Raw genomic sequence first — 15,292 nt, 5'->3', positions numbered from 1 at the left:
GACGAGTTACGGCTTAATTGCTCCATGAGGCTGGACGCCATCGAGAAAATTCTTTCTAAAAGGCTCTCCTTCTTTCGGTCTGTAAAGTTCCTCCTTTCTCCCCCCACCCCCTCCATAAGTGTGTTTTGTTGTTCTTTCATCATTACAGTTGCTATACACAGACAGTCATACGGTCAGACCGTGCTAATTGGAAGCAAGAAAGGACACGGTTTGTTCCTGAACGTAGCCCTGGCTGGACGGTTCCAACTTTGTGATTTCTTCTTTTGTTGTTGTTCAATAGGATTTAGTATCAATGTTCTGCTGCAACCTAAGAATAATTTCCAGTTCTGGGCGATATATTACACTACATACTGTATAGAATAGAAAAGAATAGATAATCTGTCAAAAGATTGGTCTCCTCTATTCTCTGAGCTATTACATCTCTCCAAATGATTAGCATAGCTATTGATTTGACCTGACCAAAATCAACCAATTAGAACCAGGAGGAGTGTCTTAGTGCTGCCAACTATCCTCATGTACTGGCTGCTAAAAGTGCTAATGTGGGAGAAACTTACCATTACAGGAAAACCATCCATCCACCATCAGTGGTGGACATACTAACTAGCTTTACCATTCACAACTGGTATGAGGAAGAAGCTGTAGCATGGCAGAGAGCAAGGGGGAAGCTGTACATAAGCATGACTGACGGTGCTAAGACCCGCCTCCTGACCCTGATTGGTTGTTTCTAGTTAGCACTGGGACAAGGCAAAGGAGCTCGATTTTTTTTTTTTCGGAGATTTTCTGTCTCATGACATACTGTCACAACCTTTCCAATAAATCTGTAAAAATATATATATATTTTGTTACATACAGCAGCTTCAATATAGGCTAGTGCGGCCCTAATCCGCCACACAGAAGTTTTTAATCTATCATGTTTCCACAATAATCTCACTAAAGATCCCAGAGTATCCTTTTTGTCACAATAAAATGACAATAATTAGTAAGAAATGATGGACGTCCCATAGATGATAATTAGAAGATATAGAAAGCAGCTGAACAGGTCTTCTAAACGTGTACAACTGCGTCACCTGCTGGTGATGGCAGTGAAGTGCATCGGCAGTAAGCGTTTCTGAGTCACAGCTACACTCCGTGTGGTGAAACACAACAAACCCACCAGTTCTTCTCCGTATCGAAGCAGTCATGCTGACACCAACGCCGTCCATGTTTGGGTTTTACAGACTGAACTGATTTATGGCGTTAACCTGATGTTAAGTATTCAAAAACATTTCAATCTGGAATATTCTGCTCACTCATTTCTTGTTTGTCCCCCTGCTGCTTTGAGTGAGAACTTTGCCTCAGCTAAGTTTTCACTTTTTCATTTGGAACGTTCTTTATTTCTCATATTTCTTTATTTGGGGCATATTTTACCAAACATGCCCCACAAAGTGAAACAATCGCCAATACACATCGATGTGACACATTCCAGAAAATCACAATTCCTGTGATTAAAAATCAATTCTGTCCGATCTGACGTCTCAAAGTAAAACAGTTTCTTCAGCAACTCCCTCCATGAGCGTACACTTACCGTGATCAAATCACGATTAATTCAAAGTTATCTAAGACACGTGACAAGATCAGAGCTTCACACTATGTGGCAACTTATTTTGCACAGGAAAAAAAAGGTACAAAATTTCCACCATGGGGACTGAATAAAAACGCAGTCCACACTTTCTGAAAACCACTTTCATTTTACGACTATATCAATATCAGAGCCACGAATTTTTTTTTTTTTAAAGATAAAATTACGAGAATAAAGTCGTATATACAACAATGAAGTAGTATTCCGAGAGAAAATTACTTTTGTTACTTTAAAAATTACTTTATTAATACTGTTAAAACTTTATTTTCATATTATGACTTTGTACTAGACATATGACTTTATTCTCGAAATGTGATTATTTTTGTTTTCTTTTATTATTTCGATTTTATTATCGTAATTTTATTAATTTAATCTCGTAATTGTATTTTTTTTAAATTGTTTCCCGTGGCCCTAATACTCCGTCGTATGATTGTAAAATGGGAGGTAGTTTTCAGAAATTATGGATTGCATTTTTTAACAAAATTTTTCCTAGTATGGTCCAATACTCCGTCGTTCTATTATGCACTACAAACCATCATTTTTTAGTAAATAGTTTCTTTTCTAGTTTTTTCTTTCGGTTGTGAGGATCTGCAAATGATCCTCAGAGGGGTTTTTTTAACACAGTTAGCATACAGTATACTGTTAGCATACAATATACATACATAACTGTATACCGTATACAGTTATGTATGTATATTGTACAGTATACATAACTGCATACTGTTAGCATGCAGTAACTGCAAGCTCGGACAGTTACTGTATGCTAATGTAAATGCAAATATGTTCTTCTGTTATTTAATTACTTATTTTTTTAATGGAGCAGACGTCCAAGCAGCCGCTGCGGGGCGCAGTTACAGCGTACCGACCTTGTAACAGCGAGCATCTGATAAGTAGCAGGCTGCTTTCCCTTTAAAGCCTGACGCACTCGGTGCTCCACTTTGGAGAAAGCAGCAGCAGCGGCGGCGGCGGCAGCAGCAGCAGCAGCAGCAGCGGGGGCCCGGAGACGTCGGCGCTTCGCTGGACCCTCTCACCGTCCACCATCATGGAGTTTCTGCTGGGGAATCCGTTCAGCTCGCCGGTGGGCCAGTTAATCGGTGAGCTCTCAACGCAACAAAAAAAGAGAGGGAAAAAAAAATTAAAGCGCTTTAACCCGATCACTGGCTTTGCTCAAGCGTTCCGCCCAGGCTCCACCGAGCTGCCATTTACTCCGTTCTGTAACCTGTTTTCTATTTATTTATTTATTTGTTTATTTTATTTTATTCCGAGACCTGGTGCGTTTCACCACGGAGGGGGAAACAACAACTTAAACGCTTGAAAACAGATGGAGGCGCGGCGGTTTACGGCGTGATTGACGCCCTGAGAAGACAATGATTAGGCGGGGGAGGTGTTGGGAGACCGATCGGTCCCCGTTGGCTCCGTTTTTAACCTGCACCGAGCTGAGCCGGACATCCCACCCCCACCTACCCCCACCCCATCTGACCCAAATGAGAGCAGGCTGCAGCACATTTACATCACACTGGCTTTTCTGTGCTACTCACTCACTAGTATACGCAAACTGACGGCTTCAAACATCATCATCATCATTATTATTGCTCTAATATCAACGATTAAGGAGCTCGTTTTCATTTATTAAAGAGACAGTGGTAACCTTGGGAACCAGGAAGCGCATACACCTATATTGACATTTTCTAATGTAACGCCTGTAAACAATGCTAAGGGTAAACAGGTGGGGTTTTCCGTCCAAACAACATGCTAAAGCATTATTAGTGGGCCTGTTTTCATCTTTCTGTAAGCCTGTCAACTTGGGGGTTTCAAGTTTCTGATACATCGTGGATTTCTTTCAATTGTTTATGAAAATGTTATTATTGTTGTTGATCTTAAGTGCTACTTTTGACCAATTTCAACTGTTATCCTTGAAGCTATTTTTTAACATTGAATTTAAAAAAAAATCACTTTTACCCTTCAGCTTTATTGGGATTAGCGATACACTGATCCACTTTTTTTCACTACCGATACCAGTACCGATATTTGAGGTTTAGATACCGATCCATCTGTTGAATTCACGTAAAACTTTTCTTTTTTCAAACACAGACATAGATGTACTGAATTACTAAAAAATCAATTGATTTTTTTCTGCACCTGCACGGCAAACTTAAATACACCAGTAACTTCACAAGCTCGGTCAAACATGCAAAATCAACACAAGTTTAATTTGTTCAGTCAGTTCAATTAGGAGTATAATAGCCAATTTAAAAAGCAAAGAAACTGTAACTGCTACAAAAAAAAAAAACAATAGGTTGTCTACCTTGGTGAAGCATATAAAAATAATTTGCAACAAATCTTTCAATTGGATCAGAAAGCAAAATTAGTAATCCTGAATATAATGTAAAATAAACAACAAACAATGACGACACTCAGAGCACAAGGCAAAGAATTAGACGTTATAGATCTGCCCTTATGGATCATCACCAAAACCCAATGTAGAAAATTTTTTCAATATTGGCCGATATCTGATATTAATATTGGATCGTTGCATCTATAATTGAGATACGATCCCAGTTTTCACTTCCTATATCAGGTGTCTGCAACCTGCGAAATGTGGCTGATTTAAAATATTAAACAATGAAATACTGCCCCTTTTTTATTTACGTATTTTTTTATTCTTTTGTTCTGTGTCCCATTGAAGACACACCCGCCCTGAAGCCCTCTCCTGGCAAAATTGGTCTAGAAACCCCCCACTCTCAATTTATCTATCAATCAAGCTACTATACTGGGAATTTCCCATCTTAGTGATAAACAAAGGGCTGTTCTATTCTATTGTCACTCAAAAAAAGGAAATTGACACACTAATTTTTCCACATTAATTGTGGTAGTTTTTACTGTTTTTTTGTTTTTGTTTGTTTGTTTGTTTGTTTGTTTTTTTCTAGGAGTGTGCTGCTCCAAAGAAGAATGTATGTGTTCACATAGCTGCGCACATTTAGGTTTCCTGTGGTCGTCACTGATTAGTGTTCATCAGACTTATCTGATCCAGGCCGTCTCTTCGGAGCTGTAGATGATTCTTCCAGGTTTTTTGGGTCAAACAGGAAATCGTTTATCCTTCATCCAGGCAGCCAGGAGCTATAAATATCCCCACATAATGAAGATGTGGGTCTCCACAATGGCGCTCGCCTCCTGAAGTAAACCACGCCCACCATGCAGATTATACACGAAGTACTACTGAGTTAAATGTATTAGCTAGCTTGATGCTACGTTGCCGTTTCTTTTCACATCAGTATTTTATCCTTTCATTTCAGCACGTTTGAGTGCATTCCCCTTTGAAAAGAATTAATTTTATAATATAATTATAACATTAAACTAATATTCGCTAACTAATATTCCTGTCGGTGCATTGCTCATGTACAGTTTCTCATTTCAAAATGTCCAGAACTGTAGCTAAATGTTTAAGCTAAAGAATAAAAAAAAATGACCAGCTGCTAAGGGTATACTAAAAAAAATGTGACGCATAAATATGGATTAATGTCGTATTTGTTGTTATTAGCATTAGCATTAACAGGCTGTTTTACGTCTCTTGACTTTTTGGGGTGTTTTTACAGAGCGTGCCACTAACTCCAGTTTACCATCTGAAGACTGGGAACTCAACATGGAAATCTGTGACATAATCAACAGCTCAGAAGAAGGGTGTGTTTCCGTGTGCGCGTGTTATCTGTCATCATCAGAAACATGCCCTTCCCTCGAGCTTCCATGCGTCTAACCGTCGCCACCTCTCTGACTTCCAGGCCCAGAGACGCAGTCAGAGCCATAAAGAAACGGATTGTGGCGAACAAGAACTTCAAGGAGGTCATGTTGGCTCTTACTGTGAGCGCCGGTTCCGTTTCTCGTCGTGCGAAATCTTGGAATTGAAGCAGCTTGGTATCTTTCGGTTTGTTTTCTGTTGGATTTCCCACTTCACCCTCTTTCCGAGCGCAGGTCCTCGAGACGTGTGTGAAGAACTGCGGCTACAGGTTTCACATCTCGGTGACGACGCGCGACTTCATCGAGGGCGTTCTGGTGCGCTCCATCATCCCCAGGAACAACCCGCCGCAGATCGTACATGACCGAGTCCTCGGCATTATTCAGGTGAGCCGAGTTCGGTGGTAACTGGTTACATTTACTTGGGTAAACTTTTTGGGAAATATGTTCTCTTAGGGAGAATTTTTACTACGCTTTGCTTTTAATTGAGGGACTTTATTGTGAAGTGTCGCTAACTTCTGGAAGTTTTATTTTGAAAGAAACTAATCTTGAATATTTGTTTTTTCTTTTGCCTGAATTTTTTTTGTGTGTGTGTGTAATCATATTGTTTAGATGAATTATTGTCATATCCTTAAAATACCTCAATTCAAAGTGCTGAGGTGGCGTAGTAGGGGATAGCGCAACCCACATTTGGAGGCCTTGAGTCCTCGACGCGGCCGTCGTGGGTTCGATTCCCGGACCCGACCGACATTTGCCGCATGTCTTCTCCCCTCTCCTTCCCCCTTTCCTGTAGGCTTACTGTCATATAAGGGACACTAGAGCCCACAAAAAGACCCTCTGGTGGGGGAAAAATAAACAAACCTAAATTTCCACGTGACTTTATGCTTTAGTGTGTGACGTCATTTGGTTTGTCAAAATGTAAAGTTATGTGTACCTGTTAGTGTTTTAAGGAATCAAAAAGAAAACAATTCATCTTAAGAAGAGAATTGCAAAATAGTAAATATGGGGGAGGGAGGAAATCCAAATCAATTTCTTTCAATGTCAAACTTTAATTAAAAATTTTAGGTGTGCATCTTTGTTTGGTGAATTTGTGGTAAAACACAAAACAGAGAGGTGATTTGGTTGTAATCATGTAATTTAGATTAATTTTAATTTCAGTCCTTAAAATACCAACTTTTCCGCATAACTTTGCATTTTGATGGCTGACGTCATTCAGTTTGTCAGAATAGAAAGTTCTGAGCAAATTTTGGTATTTTAAGGAATAAAAAAGAAAGTAATTTATCTAAATAAGAGAATTACAAAATAATAAATATAAACTTACAGTATGTGGAAATTTAGTTTGTTTTAATGACTAATATGAAAATCAATACAAAATAACAAAATCATAATTTTTTATGTTTTTTATTTTATTTTATTTTATTTTATTTAATTTTTACCAAAATCTCACCAGACACAGATACACACCTAAAATTTTATGTTGATATAAACAGATTTGGATTCTCTTTTTTCCTTTCGCCTGATTTTGCTATTTTGTAAATATGTTATTTAGAACCTTTAGGTCCTTAAAATCTGAAAATTTCCACATAGCTTCAGTTTGATGTTGTAATTTTTAAGCATTAAATGATTTATTTTTTTTATTTTTTTATCAGTTACTACTCGAGACTATTCCACTGTCACTTGAGTAATTTCTTAGACAACTACTTGTGACTTTTCACTTAAGTAAAATATGTTGAACTAGTGCCACTGTTAGGTGCCAGGTTCTGCAGGTGGAGCTGAGGTGAAACAAAGAGCCCAGGCTGGAGCCGGTCTTATTCGCATCATTGCCTGACAGTAACTTGCGGTTTCTTCCCTCAACAAGGCGTGGGCCGACGCATTCCGCAGCTCGCCCGACCTGACGGGCGTGGTGTCGGTGTACGAAGACCTGCGGCGGAAGGGACTGGAGTTCCCGGCGGCTCAGCTCGACGGCTACCCGGCGGCTCAGGCTCCGAAGAAGGTGCAGGCGCCGTTGCTGTGCTTCCGATCTGCCTCCTCTTGTCTTTTGCTCATTCCTTTTTCTCTTGTCTTCTCGCTGCCTCTGCGCGCGGCAGACTTTACCTGCGAACGGGCCTGCTGTCACTGCTCTATCTGCTGTGCGCCTGCCCTCTAAACCTCTCATCCCTGCTCACACCTCTGAGCTCAGACTGGCCCTGGAGGGAACCGGTGCCTTCACTCCCAGCCAGGTGATGCAGCCGGAAGACAACAGCCGACTGTCACCGCGCTCTGACAAGTTCAGTTTCTCCTGTCATCACCTTCCTAAAATAACCGCCCGAGTCATTTTTTTTTCTTCTAAAATTTGACAGAAACAGCTTGCCAAATTATTTTTTTTGCCAAAAATTTGGGGGGATAAAATGACATTATTTCAGGAAGGTGATGCTATGGTGGTTTAACAATTGCTTATTATTTCTATTTCTTGCTTTGGCCTTTAACCTTCATCCTTCCTTTCACTACGAATTGAGTCACTCAACCAGCAGGAGTGTCTGTGGCTGATAAGGTCTGTGAAGCTCTGACCTTCCAACAAGTTTTAGCTAATTAGCTAATTTCTATTTAGGGGTTTTAAACAAAAACATAGAAAATGTACCTTTCTGAAGGGACAGTATTTTCCTGGCATTTTCTCGCATAACAAAGTAGCTATGTTAACTTCAGTTGTTACAAAAATGCTATACGTGTTAAATATGACTTAAAAGTCATTTGTCTTCCTAATTTAATGCCTTTAAATTGGGCTTCTGTTTCTTTAAAATCTCCTTCTTCTGAAACTCCACACTGACAGATGATTGTTGAATTACACTTGGAGCAGAGGCGACGTCACACTGTGCGTGTGAGTGAGCAGTCTGTGTTACACAGCTCTGCAGATATGCACCATTCCACTGCTATTTTGAAACAAAGACAAGTGATCACAGATCTGAAATTTTAATCTGATTAGCATGATTAGCACAATTAGCACTAGTATCTGTGGATTTACTTTACTTTCATATTAAGATCAGAGACTTCTAAAACTCCCAAGACTTCCTAATCCAGCGTAATCTACGGTGGATAAAGTTGTTGAAAAGGAAAACTTTAAAACGTTCAGCTTCCGGTTCACTCCTGAAATCTCACCCCAAGTTAAAAGCAGCAGCCTCACTTCCTGTTAAGTCACCTCACTAACTTTGAGTCTTGTTTCTACAGTTCCTACTTCCACACTGAAAAGTGTGGCTGCAAAGTAATGTAGTGCTTAGCTACGGTAGAGTCACTGCTTGAAAAAGTAATTAGTTGTTTTCAACCTTTTAGTCCAGAGATGCACCGATCCGATACTAATATCTGTATCGTCCTGTTATCAAAACAAAAATTTCTAGATTAAATCAGTGTAACTCTATGCTTTGTGCTCTGAGCCACGTCAAGCTTTATTATTTATTTTACATTATATTTAGAATTCTGAATTATACCCACTGACCCACTGGAAACAAAGTTTATTTTTTTTATATGTTTTACCAATCTATTGTTTTTCTCAATTTCAGTTTCTACCTTATTGGCTGTTCTACTCCTAAATTCACTGACTGAACAAATCAAAGTTGTGTTATGTTCATTTCTTTGACCATGCTTGTGAAGCCACTGTTGTATTCAGTACATTTATGTCTGCGTTTCCAAAAAATAGAAATATTTTAGGTCAACATGGCCTTGTTTTCCTGTATCGGATCGGAATCGGCCGATATCAAACCTCAGATATCGGTATCGGAAGTGAAAAAAAGTGGATCGGTGCGTCCCTAGGTTGGCCGTCGCCAACCGATTTCTCAGCGCATCTTGGATTGTCGCTGCACTCTTCGACTCACTCGCCGTGTCGTTGCAGGTGAAGATGCTGAAGACGGAGCTGGGCGTGGTGCGCAGCAACCTGTCCACCATGTCGGACATGATGAGCCAGCTGGATCCGGTCACGGCGAAGCAGGCAGACATGGAGCTGCTGGAGGTAAAAATGGATCCGTCCCGGAGCTGAATGCGCTCCTCGCTGCGTCACTGTGGATTTCCTCCCTCTCCTGTCGCTTGACGACGCTGCGGTACCCTTAACTGATCTAGTGCTTCATGCGCTCCGTGCTACATCTGGCCCTTCAATCCCCCCCCCCACCCCACCCACACATGCTCTGTCTGGTTGTGTCATTAGCAGTTGTACACTGTATGTAAGGAAATGCAAGACAGGATTGTGAAGATCATCCCCAGACTCAGCGAGGAGAAGCTGATCGAGGAATTACTGGCCACCAACGATGAAATGAACACTGCCTTCACTCGCTTCCACAGGTGACTACATTATGATTATTATTAAACTCTTCAATAAGGCTTTTTAATCCTGATTGGTTGTTTTGCCATTTGCAGGTTTGAAAGAAGATTAACGAACGGTCAAAGCACAGAGCAGAAGGTAAAGAGCAGCATTACCCTCATATTAGTGTCGTGTATCAGTTGGACTTTACACTTTTCTTTTGATTTCTTGCAGAGCGACAACTATATGAACCTGTCCGACCTTTATTCACCCGTCAGCCAATCAGGGATCGCCTCAGTTAAAAGCGACAGCTCCCTCAGTCTGTCCAAGCCAGACAGTTTGTACAGCCTGATGGCCAAGCTGAGTAAGTGCCGCATTTCTCACTGCGTCTGAATCGCAGCTCGCTTTCTGTTAACTCGCTCATAGCTATAAATGGTGCAAAGATGAGTCATAAAGTGATAAAACTGAAATATTGTGGGCTTTTTTATACATATATTATGGAGTGACATTTATATTCTGCCTGTAGCACCTGCTGAAAATGTTGCCGGGTGTTTGATGTAGAGCATCATCTAGTTGTTTAAGTTTGTGTTAGGTTTTTTTTAATTACACAAATCAATTAAGTCAAGTCAGTACAATTCTTAATTTGGAAATATTGTTTCTCATTGAATTCATGTGCCTGTTTAAGTGTAATATGTTGCTTTAATAAAAACATAGATTTATTTGTTTATCTTTTTACATAGGTAATAAATGTGGAGAGCTATGTATTTCTCTTCTGTATGAATATGAAACATGTTGTTTTTGTACCATTTTCAGTTGAATATTTTATTTAAAGGTTTTACCATTAATTCTTTTTACATTGTTGTACCGTCGTGTTTACATCGCTTCCTGTTCTTTTTTCATATTCAGGTACAAGCGAATCAGACGACATGTTATCGCAGAAAATAAACATCTCAAGTCAGCAACTAACAAGGTAAACAAAAAAAAAAATTAGAAATCAATTCTAAAAGGCTCAAACCAGCAGCGCACTGAACAGTATTTTGTTTCCAATTTCTCGTTATTTTTTATCTGCTTATTACTGATTTTAGCTGATTTGAATTTCTCTTATTTATATTTTATAAGTAGTGACGTTGTTTTAAAACAAAGGCGAAATGACCTTAGAATGAACAGTTTTTATTGTGTTTAGCATTTTATATTAGCAGAATGGGCAATGTTAGCACGGCTAGCAGCACCTAAACAGCAGAGTTTGTGAGCATAAAGCAGTCGTTCATCTTCACTCTAGGATTTTCAAGACATTCCCAGATCCAGCAGTGAAACTGCCAATTACTTTGCTGCGCATCTTAACAAGATTGAAGATAAAGTTGACAAGTTGCAATGCCGAGCAGCAGCGGTGGGCTAACGGTGGGGAAACAAAATGTCCTTAACGCTTTAGCACGTTTGCTAGCTTTGAGAACGGCTAACCCAATTATCTTGCCCTAAGTTCTTTTTTCCAGACTGTGTTGGTTGTGGTGCTTTTGTGTTAGCAGAAGCAGAACTAATGTATTATTAGTGCCATAAGATTAGCACAAGTAACTTTCTTCTTAGCATGCCAACAGTGGTGGGCACATGTGTGTTCATCCACTAAAAGCAGAGCAATTTTCTTTTAGGTTTTGTGCTTTAACATTTTTGCTAACTTTGAAAATGTTTAATTAGCCTACTGCTTTAGTTATCAGCACCCCCCACTGCATAGAAATAAATCCAAATATTAAAACTAGGGATACATGACATATCTGCATCAAACATCTGTATTTGCCAGTGGTGTTCATGTTTTTTTAGCATATCAGATAAATAAAACTGGGTCCATATTCATAAACAATATTAATTTCCATCTTGTTGCTGCTTTCGTATGTGTTTCTGGAGGGATGAGGTTAGCTGAAGCAGAGCGGCTTCTGCAAAACACTGGAAGTGTAGGCAAATGTATATAAGAAATGAATATATCAGTTAGAGGAGCAATATTAATATCAAATATCAGATATCGATCATGTAAGTCATCTTGTTATCCTGCAACTTAGAGATGGAAAGCTTCTTGATTTGTTTGGCCAGAAGAATCCAAAGGATCCAAACTTGTCTTAATGCACATCCGGCATAACCGCATCACTCCAACCATGTGAGAAAAATGTTGTAAGCGCACGATGCAAGACCCTTTAGTTGCAGATAAAAGTGAATCAAATTCCGTAATTCTTCCTGTTTGTGGCAAGTTGCGTTTTCTGCTGAAAACTTTTCACCCGGTTTGCCTTGTTCTTATGTAAATGACTCTAATTGCAGTTAATTAATGTACAAAACGTTTGTTTTCAGTGATGCGAATGAAGTGACAGCGGACGATCTGGCTCGAGCTCAGGGCAGCAGTTTACAAAACTCCCGATTGGTAAGAAGAAGAAGAAAACAAAAAAAAACACAGTGGCATTTGGGATTCCTACAGATTTGAGAGTCACAAGACTAAACTTGTTGTCTGTCATGGGACATTTAAGCACATTAAGGTGAATGCAGCTTAAAATGGTTAAAAAAAATAAATAAATAAAAAGTCAAATGGGTCAAGTTAGGTTTTAAACGGGGTGTTCATAGAGTCTGTGCTATGAACACAGTGGTGAGTTTGGGGGGAATAGTTATGTCTCTCTAAGTGTTTCCTTTTCAATGAACTCTGTGTGTGTGTGTGTGTGCGTGTGTGTGTGTGCGTGCGTGCGAGAAGGATGAGAGTCCAGCCTCGACCCGCAGCTCTTCACCAAAGTTAGATTGGATGATTAAAAGGGGAATGGTGGGTCTGAATGCTCAGCCAGCGTGCAAACGCTTGCTTTTTGTCCCTGTATTCGCTCGTCTTGTGGGTGACTTTTGTTTCTGTTTATAACCATATTTTTATTTATTTAATTGGTTTTTTTTCTTTTCTTTTGAGGTCAGTCCCAATGGTCTGCATGCTGGTGTTTGATTCCGAGGGCACGACCTCATTGTTTGGGACGTGTCGACATTTTTCCTCACTTCTTGATTTTTCTCCGTTCCTTGTTTTGGTTGGCGATGCCGTTTGAGTCTATTGTCCTTTTCGCTTTCGATTTGTGTTCGGTGGTTTGGTGGCATGATGAGTCTGCTGTTTCACTTCTGGCTCCTCTGACCCTTTGCTCTACTTTTCCTCCTCAGATTCCCATCAACCAGTCCAATGTCATGGACGATGTCGAGAAATGGCTTGAGCTGGAAGACGAGGTCAGCGACCAGATCTTATGAAGCTGATTAGTTTAAGTTCCAATTGACGTGTTACACCTATTTTATTGTAGTTTAAATATTAAAGACACAGTCTTCTCGAAAAATTCTACATTTGTAAAACTGCAGACACTGTTGAAACAAGCCGACTTCTGGAGAAACTTTTAGTTGGTTTTTCTGAGAAAGATTTTTATTGTACAATAACTTATGCAGCTAGAAAACAGCAGGATATTGTATTTAGTTTGAGCAAATTTTTTCAGGGTGAAGGAAAAAAAAAACCTGTTAGGAAATAATTTCTTTTTTAACAAAATCACCAATTACTCACAACAATCCCTCTGGAATAAATACAACATTTTAGGCATTTTAATTAAATTTTCTGCAAATGAAAGTGTCTAAGAACTTTAATTTGATAACCCATTACTTCTGTTTTTCTGCTGTACATTTGGATGATGTTCCAGATTTGATTTGATTTTTTCACCAATCTAACTCTCCAAGTTGGTTTGATGTGGAGCAAAGGATGAATATGCTCCTCCAAAGCCTCTGGCAACTAAAACCTATGGCCAAACCAATTATATTTTAATGAGAGATCATTTTCACCCCTCAACTAAAGAAATATACTCAAATTAAAGGAGCAATTGTATGTATTCTCCAGGCATATAATGGTATTTTATAGCACAATCAAGTAACTATGTTACCTTCAGTTATTATAAAAATGCTGCATAAACATCAAACTTGACTCTGAAAAAAATTTGACTTCACAATCTGACCATTTGAAATTGGGCCTCTGTCTCTTTAAGAAGCTTCTGCTCTTTCTGACACTCCAGGAATAACAGTAGAATGTGAAAGCTGGAATTTTCTTTCACTTTCACTGTATATTAATGATGCTGCAATTAACAAAAAAGGGATTTATTTGAAATCATTTTGCCAGCACTTTGACAAAACACTACAGCAATGTAAGTGAATGAAAATGTTTACTTTGTGTGGGTGTGTTTTTCTGCAATGCAGTACGACGACTATGAAGACTCGGAGGGTGTGACCAGTGAAGGTGAGGATGAAAACATTAAGTCCTGCTGAATGACTCACTGATTCCAGCTAGCATTTTATTCGGCTGCCATGGTTACCAGTGGAACCATTAGATAGAAAACATTCTCTGATGCTAATGTATGAAACTGTTATTTTTAAAGCAGTGGGCGCAGTCTGGTTTGTTTTCTGTTTTATAGAAATATTGAACGTGCCTGGTCACAATAACAAACGTTGCTGGACGATAAACTCTCCCAAACGTTATCACGATAAACGATAATATTGTTGTTTTGGACCATTTTTCAGTAATGTAATTCTCAAAGATCAATAAATTTTAAATTCTACTGAACATTTAATACAGGAACTGGAAAGTAAATAAACAAAACAACAGAAACAACTAATAAAATAAATGATGAAGTCTCTGTAAACAAAATTGTCTTTCAAAAAAAGGTCTAGTTGAGACCAAAGCTCAAAACCTGAAGACTTTTGTCATCCAGAGAGACAGAAAAGAGAGAAACAATAAATCATGTGAGTGGAAATTATTTATATTGTTTTAATTCATCACACAATTACAGTTCGTTCTTTCTCCGTTTCATGCATTTCACCAGCAGATGGCGCTTTCCAGCAGGATTTAGAATTATTAAGTAATCAGGACGAACCTTCTCTATATTCTATGTGTTGTTGTTTTTTAATGTTCCTCTCCAGTTAACCTGGAGCTGTCAGCCATGACTCAAACCCTGAATCGTGTTTTTTTTTTTTTTTTTTTGGCTCTCGGCAGAGTTCGACAGGTTCCTGGCAGAAAGAGCAAAAGTGGCGGAGCGCCTGCCATCCCTGCGAGGCTCCTCACAGGACGCCAGCTACTCCGAGTCCTAAAGCCATTCGGTGGGCCACCTCCATCCCTCGCCTCCCCCCCGGCGCCACCGGCCGGAACGTCCCTACTTATCACTGAGTGGAGGGTCGTTACGTGGAAGTGACACTCGAGGGACAACGCTGGACGAGAAAATGAGCTGGGAACTGGATGAAAACCATGCTGGTGAAGGAATGTTTTTACTTGAGGGGTTTGTATGCGAGCAAACTTTTGCACATTTTCTATATGGTTACATTCCTGGCATTCAGAGGGGGAAAAAAGATAATGTTACAAAGAAACACTTTGCAGGATGTATTATGTATTATACTGCTGTGAAATGTATATATGAATACATATATATATATATTGGTAACATGAAAGGTAAAAATACAGTTTAAAAAATAATTTTAAAAAAACACTGTAAACTTGTAAGTGAAGCTCTGATGTAACATACTGTTATTGTTTAATGCTTCACTATTTTTCTTGTTGGATGTGGAAAAATTCCAGATTTTGTACTTCCAGCTTTTCCGCATAATGACAGAAATTCATGACAGATTGCTGCCAGATATTAAACTAAAGCTATTAACTGGACATC

At 39.2% G+C, this 15,292-nt stretch overlaps 1 protein-coding gene across 7 annotated transcripts; it reads left to right on the top strand.

Moving 5' to 3' along the window:
* Positions 1–2,535: 2,535 nt before the first annotated feature.
* On the top strand, positions 2,536–15,288 carry tom1 (target of myb1 membrane trafficking protein). 7 transcript variants are annotated; one of them, XM_044100515.1, is made up of 16 exons: positions 2,536–2,712; positions 5,212–5,296; positions 5,395–5,473; positions 5,585–5,734; positions 7,206–7,340; positions 7,435–7,566; positions 9,207–9,323; positions 9,519–9,649; positions 9,725–9,767; positions 9,843–9,972; positions 10,515–10,578; positions 11,940–12,009; positions 12,331–12,396; positions 12,771–12,833; positions 13,836–13,875; positions 14,629–15,288. In XM_044100515.1, the coding sequence occupies exons 1-16, from the start codon at positions 2,661–2,663 to the stop codon at positions 14,721–14,723; spliced, it is 1,452 nt and encodes a 483-aa protein (XP_043956450.1). In that variant the 5' UTR covers positions 2,536–2,660; the 3' UTR covers positions 14,724–15,288. The 7 variants fall into 7 exon arrangements, with proteins under 7 accessions (XP_043956450.1, XP_043956453.1, XP_043956449.1 ...); XM_044100514.1 differs by having other exon boundaries at positions 2,537–2,712; positions 9,516–9,649; XM_044100518.1 differs by lacking the exon at positions 12,331–12,396.
* Positions 15,289–15,292: the final 4 nt, after the last annotated feature.

The sequence above is a fragment of the Gambusia affinis genome, linkage group LG19, assembly GCF_019740435.1.
Source record: "Gambusia affinis linkage group LG19, SWU_Gaff_1.0, whole genome shotgun sequence".
In the NCBI taxonomy this organism is placed as follows: Eukaryota; Metazoa; Chordata; class Actinopteri; order Cyprinodontiformes; family Poeciliidae; genus Gambusia; species Gambusia affinis.
The sequence above is the reverse complement of the archived record's forward strand: the minus strand, read 5'-3'. Positions and strand labels throughout refer to the sequence as shown.

What these genes read in the sequence shown, in the direction of transcription:
- tom1 (XM_044100514.1), top strand. Translation starts at nt 2,661, where the DNA reads ATGGAGTTTCTGCTGGGGAATCCGTTCAGCTCGCCGGTGGGCCAGTTA. An exon ending in GTGCCTTCACTCCCAGCCAG is followed by an intron (nt 7,567 to 9,206) that starts GTGATGCAGCCG and finishes GTGTCGTTGCAG; the next exon opens with GTGAAGATGCTGAAGACGGA. An exon ending in CAGCCTGATGGCCAAGCTGA is followed by an intron (nt 9,973 to 10,514) that starts GTAAGTGCCGCA and finishes TTTCATATTCAG; the next exon opens with GTACAAGCGAATCAGACGAC.